The sequence below is a fragment of the Polypterus senegalus genome, chromosome 10 (assembly GCF_016835505.1).
Source record: "Polypterus senegalus isolate Bchr_013 chromosome 10, ASM1683550v1, whole genome shotgun sequence".
Taxonomy (NCBI): domain Eukaryota; kingdom Metazoa; phylum Chordata; class Cladistia; order Polypteriformes; family Polypteridae; genus Polypterus; species Polypterus senegalus.
In genome coordinates, this window is record NC_053163.1 from 91,328,951 (window position 1) to 91,342,575 (window position 13,625).

The 13,625-nt window shown below is 36.2% G+C and overlaps 1 protein-coding gene across 2 annotated transcripts in view; it reads left to right on the forward strand.

Moving 5' to 3' along the window:
• The window catches only part of arhgef6 (Rac/Cdc42 guanine nucleotide exchange factor (GEF) 6), a 149,329-nt gene that overhangs the window by 111,383 nt on the left and 24,321 nt on the right, over positions 1-13,625 (forward strand). Inside the window, exons 12-17 of one of the 2 annotated variants that reach the window (XM_039766178.1) lie at positions 7,615-7,761; positions 8,992-9,078; positions 10,775-10,856; positions 11,033-11,148; positions 12,031-12,216; positions 12,721-12,741. In XM_039766178.1, coding sequence (XP_039622112.1) covers positions 7,615-7,761; positions 8,992-9,078; positions 10,775-10,856; positions 11,033-11,148; positions 12,031-12,216; positions 12,721-12,741 — 639 coding nt within the window. The remainder of the gene's footprint in view (positions 1-7,614; positions 7,762-8,991; positions 9,079-10,774; positions 10,857-11,032; positions 11,149-12,030; positions 12,217-12,720; positions 12,742-13,625) is intronic. The other variant, XM_039766179.1, reaches the window with a different exon arrangement.

Sequence of the window (13,625 nt, forward strand, 5' to 3'; positions counted from 1 at the left end):
GTTGTTAAGTTGCAAAAATAAAAAAATTAAAAGACAACACAAAAGATGGTATGTTGAGACTTTTAAAATGTATCGTGTCATTGCGTTCGGGAACTATCTACATGTGACAGAAAGCCTCTATGCCGATCCTACGAGATGAATGCTTCCATGTGGTGAAGCAAAATGCAGACATACAGATGCATTCGTGGTGCTTTTATATTCAAGCGTCGCATATTTCTGATCGTAATGACACGATACACTTTAAAAGTCTCACATACCATCTTTTGTGCCATCTATTTTTTGCAACTTCACATTGGCAACATAATGTATAGCGCTGTATTTGAGCCACTGAGAAAAAAATAAAAGACACGGTGAAAACGTGTATTTTGTGATTAAAGTGGAAATTTCGGCTTTAATCTCGAAATGTCAACTTTACAACAACAACAACATTTATTTATATAGCACATTTTCATACAAACAGTAGCTCAAAGTGCTTTACATATTAAAGAATAGAAAAATGAAAGACACAATTATAAAACAAAATAAATCAACATTAATTAACATCGAATAAGAGTAAGGTTCAATGGCCAGGGGACAGAAAAACAAAAACTCCAGACGGCTGGAGAAAAATAAAATCTGTAGGGATTCCAGACCATGAGACCGCCCAGTCCCTCTGGGCATTCTACCTAACATAAATGAAACAGTCCTCTTTGGATTTAGGATTCTCACGGAAGGGCTTGATGATGATGATGGTCACGTAGACTTCTGCCTTTTAATCCGTCCATCATTGTTGGAGCATCATGAAGCTTTGAGTAGGTGGTGGTAAGAAACCGGAAAAAGAAACAGAAAAGAGAGTAGGGGTCAGTACCGATTTTAGAGCCACCATGAATAGTTATTATGATGAATTGAACATATAGAGTATCAGGATTAAGTTAAATTAAGATTAAAATGAAGTTATAAAAGGCCATGTTAAAGTAATGTGTTTTCAGCAGTGTTTTAAAGTGCTCTACTGTATCAGCCTGGCAAATTCCTATTGGCAGGCTATTCCAGATTTTAGGTGCATAGCAGCAGAAGGCCGCCTCACCACTTCTTTTAAGTTTTGTTCTTGGAATTCTAAGGAGACACTCATTTGAGGATCTGAGGTTACGATTTGGAATATAAGGTGTCAGACATTCCGATATATAAGATGGGGCGAGATTATTTAAGGCTTTATAAACCATAAGCAGAATTTTAAAGTCAATTCTGAATGACACAGGTAACCAGTGTAGTGACATTAAAACTGGAGAAATGTGTTCGATTTTCTTTTCCTAGTTAGGATTCTAGCAGCTGCATTCTGCACTAGTTGCAAACGATTTATATCTTTTTGGGTAGTCCTGAGAGGAGTGCGTTACAGTAATCTAGTCGACTGAAAACAAACGCGTGAACTAATTTCTCAGCATCTTTCAGTGATATAAGAGGTCTAACTTTACTTATGTTTCTTAAGTGAAAAATGCTGTCCTAATGATCTGATTAATATGTGATTTAAAATTCAGATTACAGTCAACAATCACCCCTAAGCTTTTTACCTCCGTCTTGACTTTTAATCCTAATGTATCCAGTTTATTTCTAATAGCCTCATTGTATCCATTATTGCTGATCACTAAAATTTCAGTTTCTCTTTATTTAACTTGAGAAAATTACTATTCATCCATTCTGAGATACTAGTCAGACATTGTGTTAGTGAATCAATAGAATCAGGGTCATCAGGTGCTATTGATAAGTACAGCTGTGTGTCATCAGCATAGCTGTGGTAGCTCACGTTGTGCCCTGAGATAATCTGACCTAACGGAAGCATGTAGATTGAGAATAACAGCGGACCCAGGATAGAGCCTTGTGGAACACCATATGGATATCATGTGTCTTCGAGTTGTAATTCCCACAACTAACAAAAATTTTCTCCCTGTCAGGTAGGATTCAAACCAATTTAAGACACTGCCAGAGAGGCCCACCCATTGACTAAGGCGATTTCTAAGAATGTTGTGATCAATGGTGTCAAATGCAGCACTCAGATCTAAGAGGATGAGAACAGATAAATGGCCTCTGTCTGCATTTACCCGCAAGTCATTTACTACTTTAACGAGTGCAGTTTCTGTGCTGTGATTTGTTCTAAAACCTGACTGAAATTTATCAAGAATAGCATGTTTATTTAGGTGGTCATTTAACTGCATAATGACTGCCTTCTCCAGAACTTTACTTAAGAAGGCAGGTTAGAGATGGGTCTAAAATTTTCAAGAGCTGAGGGTCAAGATTATGTTTCTTAAGTAGGGGTTTAACTACAGCAGTCTTAAGACAGTCTGGGAAGACCCCAGTATCTAGTGACGAATTTACTATGTCAAGAACATTATCAATTAGCACGCCTGATACTTCTTTGAAAAACCTTGTTGGTATCGGGTCAAGGACGCAGGTGGAGGGTTTTAATTGAGAGATTATTTCTTTAAATCAGGTAAATCTATCCTAGTGAAAGAGTTTAATTTGTTTATAACAGGATGCTGGGGTTTAGGAGGATCCTTAGTGTTGGAGGGATATACTATGTTATTTCTAATATCATTAATTTTTGATTGAAAATACAGCGACAGCCTCACAGGTTTCACTGGAAGCACTTAGGAGGCATTCCTTTGAGCTACCTGGGTTTAGTAGGCGATCAATTGTAGAAAATAAGACTCTGGGATTACTAGCATTGTTATTTATAATCTTGGAGAAATAGCAGCGTCTCTCAAGACGGACAGTGTTATTGTATTCTGTTATTTTGACTTTTAATATTTCGTGGTGGATAGTAAGTTTAGTCTTCCTCCATTGACGCTCAGCTCTACGGCATGTTCTCTTTAAATCAGACACTCTTTGGGTCTTCCATGGTATAACAATGCTAGAAGATTTTTTCACTGTCTTTTCAGGTGCAACTATGTCAACAGCAGCTCTCACTTTAGAATTAAATCTTTCCACCTTACTATTTACATTATCCTCGCTATTATAGCTGGCACTATAAACGGACTGATTGCTTAAAATGTTTGTAAGTTTTAAAGCTGCTGCCAATCAAAGAAGCGTTTTTAACAATATGCTTCTCATGAGTGTTTTTATCATTATTTCTATATTAAAAAGTAGAAGAAAATGGTCTGATAGACCAATATCAATGATCTGTTTTATATCAACTTTCAGTCCTTTAGTAATCACTAAGTCTAATGTATGACCTGCTTTATGTGTAGGCTGATTTATGAGTTGTCTCAAATCAAAAGAATCCAGGAGGTTCATAAATTCTTTTACTTTTAGATCACACTGATTATCTATATGAAAATTAAAGTACCAACTATAAGGAGTGTGTCATAGTTAGTAATTAAAATTGACATTAAGTCAGAGAATTCCTCAAAAACGACGCGTTATATTTAGGAGGTCTATACACGGATAGTACTAGAACTTGAGAATCTCCATGATAACAACGGCGAGATACTCAAAGGACTTGAACTTACCAAAACTGACATCTTTACATTTTAATCGGCTCGAGTAAATGTTAGCCAATCCGCCCCCCCTTTTTCCCTGGCGGTCTGCATGAGTAAAACTGTAATCCGGAGGCAGATTCGATTAAAACTGCGCGCATCTGAACTAAGCCACGTTTCATTTAGTGCAATAAGATCTATTTTTTTTATCACTAATAAGATCGTTGATAAAAAACGTTTTGTTAGTTAAAGCTCTAACATTTAATAGTGCCATATTTAATGTTTCGGAGGTGCAGAGATGAGTACTATGTGCGTTATTGATATTTGGAATAGGAACTAAATTATTATATTAGCGCCCTCTGTGTGTATTTTTTGTTTAATCTGTGATCTGTTTTTATAATTTTAATACATTGTATACATTGCACCGGGAAAACAAGAAACAAACGATTTTGCATTAGGGCATGCGACATTAAGGTTTCTAACGATAGAATCACCTACCACTAATACATCACCAGGTGCTGAAGGCGAAATGGGGACGCGGAGAGGGTGAAACCGGTTCTGAGATAAAAAGCTCGCCTGTGCCGATGGAGGTGCTCTGGCCTTGAACCCCCGCCTGCATAGCTGAAATCCACCGAGGTCAGCAGCGCGCCGCCCTACGAGACGCTGGGTGAGGTCCGCACAACGCGGGGTTGATGTTTCGCCGGTTCCAGATGGCAAGGACGGTTTATCCAACAGCCGGGCCTTCAGATTTCTCAGGTATCTCCGTCGGGACAGGAGTTTCTGAATCTGTTCATCAAGTACTTGGAGTTCCTCAACTACGATTTCAACGCGACTTTAACCTCATAGTTTACTTTATTATTAAAGCAGACCATTGTAAACGTCATCCCAGTTTTTAATCGCTATAAGCTTCTTGGACCTGACAGCAGGTAAAGTAAAAAAATAAAAAATAGACGGCACAAAAGATGGTATGTGAGACTTTTAAAATGTATTGTGTCATTACGATCGGGAATAAGCGACGCTTGAATATAAAAGCACCACGAATGCATCTGTATGTCGGCATTTTGCTTCACCATTTTGAACCATTCATCAAACAGCAAAGTGCACACATCGATCCCCGAAGGATCTCCATAGAGGCTTGCTGTCACATGTAGATAGTAAACAGAGACTCTGACGTCACGTTCCGACTTTTAGCACACTCGCCTCGACTTTTGCTGGTACTGCAACTCGCGACGCTGCGTTAATTTCTGAGGACCTGCTCAGAGGACGCGTGAAATGAATGCTGGGAACGCGTGGCAGCCATGATGCGGGCGCGTACGTTCTGAGCGTGAAGTATAAATCGGCCCTTAGACTTTGATGAGTACTTGATTGCTTTTCTGTTTTTTTTGAAGGAGCTTATACTGTATTTAAGTTAAAATCAAGTTTAAATTTATTTGACTGTTGCACCAGTATGTGCAGTGCATCCGGAAAGTATTCACAGCGCATCACTTTTTCCACATTTTGTTATGTTACAGCCTTATTCCAAAATGGATTAAATTCATTTTTTCCTCAGAATTCTACACACAACACCCCATAATGACAACGTGAAAAAAAGTTTACTTGAGGTTTTTGCAAATTTATTAAAAATAAAAAAAATTGAGAAATCACATGTACATAAGTATTCACAGCCTTTGCTCAGTACTTTGTCGATGCACCTTTGGCAGCAATTACAGCCTCAAGTCTTTTCGAATATGATGCCACAAGCTTGGCACACCTATCCTTGGCCAGTTTCGCCCATTCCTCTTTGCAGTATCTTTCAAACTCCTCAGATTGGATGGGAAGTGTCGGTGCACAGCCATTTTAAGATCTCTCCAGAGATGTTCAATCAGATTTAAGTCTGGGCTCTGACTGGATCACTCAATGACATTCACAGAGTTGTCCTGAAGCCGCTCTTTTGATATCTTGGCTGTGTGCTTAGGGTCGTTGTCCTGCTGAAAGATGAACCGTCGTCCCAGTCTGAGGTCAAGAGCACTCTGGAGCAGGTTTTCATCCAGGATGTCTCTGTACATTGCTGAAGTCATCTTTCCCTTTATCCTGACTAGTCTCCCAGTTCCTGCTGCTGAAAAACCTCCCCACAGCATGATGCTGCCACCACCATGCTTCACTGTAGGGATGGTATTGGCCTGGTGATGAGCGGTGCCTGGTTTCCTCCAAACGTGACGCCTGGCATTCACACCAAAGAGTTTAATCTTTGTCTCATCAGACCAGAGAATTTGTTTCTCATCGTTTGTGTGCCCTTCAGGTGCCTTTTGGCAAACTTAAGGTGGGCTGCCATGTGCTTTTTACTAAGGAGTGGCTTCCGTCTGGCCACTCTATCATACAGACCTGATTGGTGGGTTGCTGCAGAGATGGTTGTCCTTCTGGAAGGTTCTCCTCTCTCCACAGAGGACCTCTGGAGCTGTGACAGAGTGACCATCGGGTTCTTGGTCACCTCTCTGACTAAGGCCCTTCTCCCCCGATCGCTCAGTTTAGATGGCCGGTCAGCTCTAGGAAGCATCCTGGTGGTTTCGAACTTCTTCCTTTAAGGATGATGGAGGCCACTGTGTTCATTGGGACCTTCAAAGCAGCAGAAATTTTTCTGTAACCTTCCCCAAATTTGTGCGTCGAGACAATCCTGTCTCGGAGGTCTACAGACAATTCCTTTGACTTCATGCTTGGTTTGTGCTCTGACATGAACTGTCAACTGTGGGACCTTATATAGACAGGTGTGTGCCTTTCCAATCAACTCCAATTTACCACTGGTGGACTCCAATTCAGCTGCAGAGACATCTCAAGGATGATGAGGGAAAATAGGATGCACCTGAGCTCAATTTTTTGCTTCATGGCAAAGGCTGTGAATACCTATGTACATGTGCTTTCTTAATTTTTTTTTTTTTTTTTTAATAAATTTGCAAAAATCTCAAGTAAACTTTTTTCACATTGTCATTATGGGGTGTTGTGTGTAGATTTCTGAGGAAAAAATTAATTTAATCCATTTTGGAATAAGGCTGTAACATAACAAAATGTGGAAAAAGTGATGTGATGTGAATAATTTCCGGATGCACTGTAACTCTGACATCAAATCAGATTATTTATTTAAAAAGCTATTTAGCTTAAGTTATGTTTTGTACTCATCGTTTTGTTTCTTGATAGATTAATTGTAATTTAACCAATCATTCATGTTTTATTAAGCTTGTATATCCCCACTATAAGTAGCTTGCAGTGTTCCAATTATTAATGTTTCATGTGAGTTGCTTCCACTGCCATTTTTTTGGTTAGAAATACAGCTAATTGTGTGATTACCTAGGAAGAATAGAACATGAATGAAGTTGTTTGAAAAGAAGAAATATAGGGTGGTCCAGATCTAATTATGCAATTTTCATTACGCTATAACTTATTAAGTTTATTACATAAAGAATTCACAAAAATTTATTTTTGTAGCCGATAGATGGCAGCACCAGCCCTACATTCCAAAATGGCGGGGAGACGGTTCTCAGTCGAACATCGGGTGTGATGTGTTTGCCTTTTCATAATTGCATAATTAGATCTGGACCACCCTGTAGTGTCATCATAGTTTTCATCATCTTTACCCTTATCTTTAACAATTATCTATCTTGTTAGATAAATTCTTCATTAATTTAATGGGTAGTATTTAATAAACTGAAAGCTTCAGATAGTATTACAGGGTATCCCCAAATAGTACCTGTTAATTTAAACCTTTATACACTCAGACACAGATTTTAGATAATTTTTTTTAGTATTAGGGTGTTATAATGTGTTAACCATTATAAATGTAGTGAAAAGTCAAGCAAAATGACACCTTTTATTGGCTAACTAAAAAGATTATAATATGCAAGCTTTTGAGGCAACTCGGGTCCCTTCTTCAGGCAAGATTATAATCTTTTTAGTTAGCCAATAAAAAGGTGTGATTTTGCTTGACTTCTCACTAAGTTCCTAAGAAACATAATGACATTATTTACTGTACGTAGAAACAGTACCTAACACCCTGTTCAATTGAATTTAGAATTAAATTATTTGTTAGAATTGGCTTCCTATTGATAAATTGGTTAAATTCATCAACCAAGACTGATAGCTTTAACTGATTCACTTGCCTGACAGTTTGTACTCATATCTACACCTTTTTTCCCCACAGGTACAGTGCCAGGATCTGAGAAAAAGGAAGAATTTAGAGCTACAGATCCTTTCTGAGCCAATTCAAGGCTGGGAAGGAGAAAGTGTGAAATCACTGGGTACTGTCTTATATATGTCACAAGTCATGGTGCAGAGTGCAGCAAGTGAGGTGAGTAGATACAAAGAAAATAATACGTTTTCATCGTATTTCACATCAAAATATGCTAATTGGCTTTATACATTTTTTTAACCCTTTGGAAATGCAGGACGTTGTAAATTAAGCACATTGTCGGTGTCTTTTGTCTAATATATTGTGTTAATCGTGTGCTTTTCTAGTGTTTGTCATTTATATCTTCCTGACCTTTACCTGTTCTTTAACCCACCACTTTTACAAGTACTGCATTGCATGTGCAGATTTTATTTTTCAGTCATCAAACCTAGACATTAGAGATTTCTATTCAGTTGAGTAACAAAAGGCAAATTAAATTTCATTATTTTAAATTTCATTATTCTGAATCTCTGCTTTTTTTAGAACAATTTTGAGGTCCAGAGTCATTAAAGTTTCAGATTAATTCCCAAACATTAATAGTGGATAAGTAAGTTTTATTTAGTTGATTCCTTGGAGAATATATTACAGAAAATCATGATAACCTAGCTAAATACAATTTATGACTTTGGAACTTGCATTTGTTGTGTAATTCTACTGATTACCTGATACAACTGTGGACCTTAAGCAGGAATTTAAGTTGACCTACAATACAAGCACTTTGGATTGTAGTTGCATTTTCACGTGTGCAAATATTTGCTACCGTAGTATGTCCAACCAACATGCAAGACATCTCCACACTCCAGCACTAAAAGTGGTTAGTGCTTGTTTTGGAACAGAATGCAAGTATAGACCCAAGCTCAGTATCTGAAATTACTTAAAAATTTCAAAACTTCCAATATAATTCATCTTCTTTGTGGCAGGGTCATAAACTTCCATATACAGTAGTCTAATCATACTACAAATCATTTTTAACAGAGTCCTACCATACAAAAATGAAATTTATTTCATCTCTAGGTACAATCTTTAGTAGCCTGATATTTTTAGCATGCATGCCACAAAGAACAATATAAAGTCATACGTTAAACTCTCTGACTAACTGCTGCATGCATATTCCTCTTGGCATAACCTATACTGCTTCTTTATCAGTACTATGTACTAAGTTTTAATTTTTAGTATAGTTGATTATTACGGAAAGAAAGCTAAAACATGACAATTTTCCTTATTATTTTTGGTATGTGTGCTGATTTTATTTATTACTGCAAATAATTTTTGATTACCTTTGCTTGAGAATAAGATGAGTGGATGTAAATAGTTCCAATCATGTCAAGTAACATTCTGTCCCCAATGCAGGACAAAGACGAGAGATATTTCATGCTTTTCCCAAACGTCCTTTTGATGCTATCAGCCAGTCCACGAATGAGTGGTTTCATATATCAGGTAAGAGTTCAATAGAACAGTTGTCATGTCTGGTAGTCAAAGCTAGATATTTTATGTAATAAGTCTATTAAAGCATGCCTTAGGTGATAACATTTGCTTGCTTGTTTGTTTGTTTTTTTGTCGTGGTTGAGCTGAAATTATGTATATTATTAAATCATTGAAACTAAATGTTTTAAATTGATAGTATTTTATATTGAATTATTTGAAAATTTTCATATTATAACTATATGCTTGTATTTCTCCATAATCTTCATCAAGTTCAACAGACTTATTCCAGCAGTAATCAAGAATATGTACTTACTGTGTTCTTGTACCAGTTTGAATTCTACACTAGCAGTGATTTCTTGTCTTCTTTGATGAACTTGTCATAACTCCTAAACAGTTTTCCACATGAGGCATCTTTGTCAGCTCCATATTTATTGTTAATGTTTGTAATGGATTGTATCCCCACCACAAGAAATTCATTAATGTCCAGTTGTTTAAAACATGTCACCAAAAATGCCACATGTTTAAACACTAAGAAGTGGATTGTTTCACTGCACGGAAGTTTCGAGCATTATATTTTAAGGTAACCTAAAAAATAGTTGTAGTAATTTCTTGTTAATTAACGAGTACAATCTAATCTAAGTATATAAATTGTTGCAAAGTTTTTGAGGGCAAAAGTCATATTATTTTCACATTTTATTTTTTAGTAAAAGCTTCTCGGTGATTGACACATTTATACTGCTGTGATGCTTGCTCTGTGTAGCTCAGAATGTGCTCTGCAAGCAAATTCTTTATTTTCATGCAGAGTATGTATCAACTTTTACAGACAGAACAAAACATCCCATCGAGTTCAGTTTGAGTTCACTGTATTTTAAATATGTTGAAATTAATATTTATTAAACTAGGGGGTTTCACCCCCTGCTTGCTTCGCTCGCCAACCCCTGTTTTTGGTTAATCAGATATACAATTTTTAATTTTCTTTGGAATTGTTTCACTTTCATTATTTGCTTAAAAAGCTTACTTTAAAGCTTCATTAAAAACAATATTTTTTGGAGACACATTGTGACAATGCAACATATAACTGCCTCTAAGCGTCTATTTTTTCTGTTTCTCTAATAAATAATCCGACTTTTTCTAATGGTTGTCCCTGTGATTTATTGATTGTCATAGCAAAAGCTATTCTCACAGTAAACTGTAAACATTTTAATATGAATGGCATAACACGATCTCCTTTGGTGTATAATGTTATTCCCGGAATATATACATTACCTTTCTTTTTGCCTGTTAAAATTTGCATCAATTCTCCGTGATCATCAATATACACCTGACCAAATTGTGTATTCTTTGAAATTCAACTTGTTGTTGCTTTAATTGTTCCGGGACCACAGATTCTCATAGCGTATGGTCCATTATTGTGTAAATGCACGTTTTGTCTATTGAATGATGCAAAAAAGAGATCAACAATAAAGTAAATGCTTAAACAAAATAATGTATTTTATTAACAGCAAAACCTAAAAATTAAGGTTAAAATATTTGTGAACACTGTTTGTATGTTTTTTACGCAATTGTATTTCTAACCATAGACATAAATGTAACTTCTAAATTCCCATATCCACTGTGGCTAATTTAAAATATCTAATATTTATTGTGTTAAAATTGTAAAACAAATTACTCTTGCAAATTAGCATTTGTCACTGTGTTCTCTATACAGGGTAAATTGCCTTTAACAGGGATGACTTTAACCAAACAAATTGAAGATGGGGAGGCAAATCAATATGCATTTGAAATCACAGGTCAGACTCTTGTTTGCATTTATGAACATTTTTTTTTACCTTGTGTTAATTAATCTCTTAGAACTTCTGTCAAATAGAAGTGAAATAACTATTGACCATAAGTGACAAACACTTTATTGAATCAGTCAACATTTAAATCCTAATTATTTGATCGTTGATCCCCTTTATTTAAATAGGAAATATGATTGACCGAATCACTGTTCATTGCACCAATCAGCAAGATCTACATCAGTGGGTGGAGCACTTAAATAGTCTGACCAGAGGTGGGAGCCCTGGAAGCACAATAACAAAGGTACTACTAAAGTTTTGTCATCTCTGCAAAAATACAGAAATAAAAAATATACTTCCATGTGCTGTTATTATTTAGATTTTGGATTTAATGTTGTGTCATGCTTTTTGCACTTTGAATTTAACCTGTTGCTGCTCCATGGATGTAGACTGAACTACTTGGTTCTTTATTGATAGTAGGGCCAGAGCTAGTTTTTTAAAACAGCCAAGTTTATGGAAAACCATGTTGAACAGGGCACATGAATGGTCATTTCCTGTGTGCACAATACAAGTCCTTCCCATGTCTGAGTAAGAATTGCTGTGAGTGCTCTGGTTTTACTCCCACTTTCCAAACATTTTCAGTTCATTGACAATTCTAAAATGCCCATTGTGCATGAGTAATCTCTACTATGTTTAGGCATCATGTCCAGGTTGTTTGCTACTGGAACTGGATTAAGTGGGTTTAAGAATGATAGAACTGTTGTTTTATTTAAGTTTTGCTTTTCTTTAATTTCTCACCTTATTTCCAACCTGTTTCCTCTTGCATCACAAACAGAACATGCTTTTTGCATGATTAACTTTTAAAAATTTTCAGTGTTGTTGTACCTCTACCCTGGTTGTTAAAAACGGAGGCAAACGTTGCATTCAATAACAATTTTTATTCATGCAGTTTATTTTAAGAACATACATCGTCGTTAACGATTTACTGCTGTAGTTTGCACATGGCAGCCAATCTAAATAGTGACTGATTGTTAATTTAATTTGCTGTTAGTTAAAACTTTCTTACACTCATACTTTAAAGACTAATTCTGTTTGTTAACAGTATTGAAACATAGTTTTCACTGATTTAGGTACCTATTCACCCTTTATTATCTCTGTCTATGTCATTTTTTTTAATGTTTTCAAGAGCCTGGAAGGAAGATCAGGTTCTGTGTCTGGCACCCCTTCTCATCACACCACTTCTCAGGTATTCAGCACTTCTGGCTCCATCCGAGGGCCTTTGGAACCCCTCAAGATTGCGAAGCCATGGTCTTTAAGTTGTTTACGGCCTGCACCTCCCCTTAAACCTTCTGCTGCGCTGAGCTACAAGGAGGTAAAGATTTTTTTCTTTTTCTATTTTTATCATTTTAATATCCAGCCCTTTATGCATTAGTATTTCCTGTGCATTTAAAGTTTATGATTTTTATGAAGTATTTATTTACTGACCTATTTCTTAAATGTTGTTGGTAATTGCCAGGTAACTTTATAAATAAAGAGGTTTGACCAGCTTGATGCTGTGGCCATAAGAGTTTAGTTATAGTCCAGTCACAGTTAACATCTTTCTCCTTCTGTTTTAAAACAATTTCTGGTCCTTGGCTCTATGCTCATGGTTGAAATGTAACACTTTGGTTGGCTTGAGGGGACTGTGGCATTACTGTATATCTAGAGGCATTTAACTGCTCCCTGACTATAAATGCACTAACACTTAGGATGAATATTCCATATAGTTGGGAGGTCTTATAAGGTGTTAAAGAGGTGTCAAAATAACTGAACTGCCTTTATTCACTTGCATTCTCTCACATGCACATATTCTTTTTCTTGTCTATTCACTCTTTAGAGGATGTCTTATATCCTGAAGGTAAGGCTAGAGTGCTGTGTGTGCATGTCTTTTACTGGCAGGCTTTTATGTGCACTGCAATGCTGCCTGTGTTTTTAACATACTTCCTTTTTGTGTCATGTCTATGCTGCCACTGCCAGAAGTGCTTTTTGAATGTGATTTTTTTTAGTTCCATGTTTCTTTTCTTATATATATATATATATATATATATATATATATATATATATATATATATATATATATAATATTCATGTAAGTATGTTGTCCAGCTTTGAAATGGCTTCTTTGTATCACTTTTGTCTTTGGTATGATTTCTTTGACAAAGACTGTTGTGAGAATCAGTAATGAGTATATTGCATTACTTCTCCTGTATGAAGACTTGGCATTTTTGAGAACTACTGTTGCAAGGAAATTCATTGTCAGCCTCACAAATCATCTCTTAGATTAAATACCTCTATTGACATCATGAGCAGAATCGCTATCAAAATCTAAAATACAGTTAGTATCTTCAGGTGTTTTCTTAATTGAAAAGTTGTTGTCATTATTAGAAAATAAGTGAAAAATTATTACATTTATGTCTTTTAAACATTCACTTACTATATGTCTTTAACGTCTGAGTGTAGCATCACATAGAATTCTCAAACCCACTTAATTCAAAACAGGACTACACGGGTTAAGTGCAAGTCTCTGACGAACTGAGCAAAAGATTGAAGTATATCATAGGGAATATTAATGCATACAGCACCACACACACAGGGCCAATTTGCAATCACCAATTAATGTAACATGCACATCTTTGGGATGTGGGGGATAAAACATGCAAACTGGAGAAAAATGTAAAAACTTTACTCCAACAACAAATGGATATGGAATACAAACTCCATTCTAACCATGTTACTGCTATA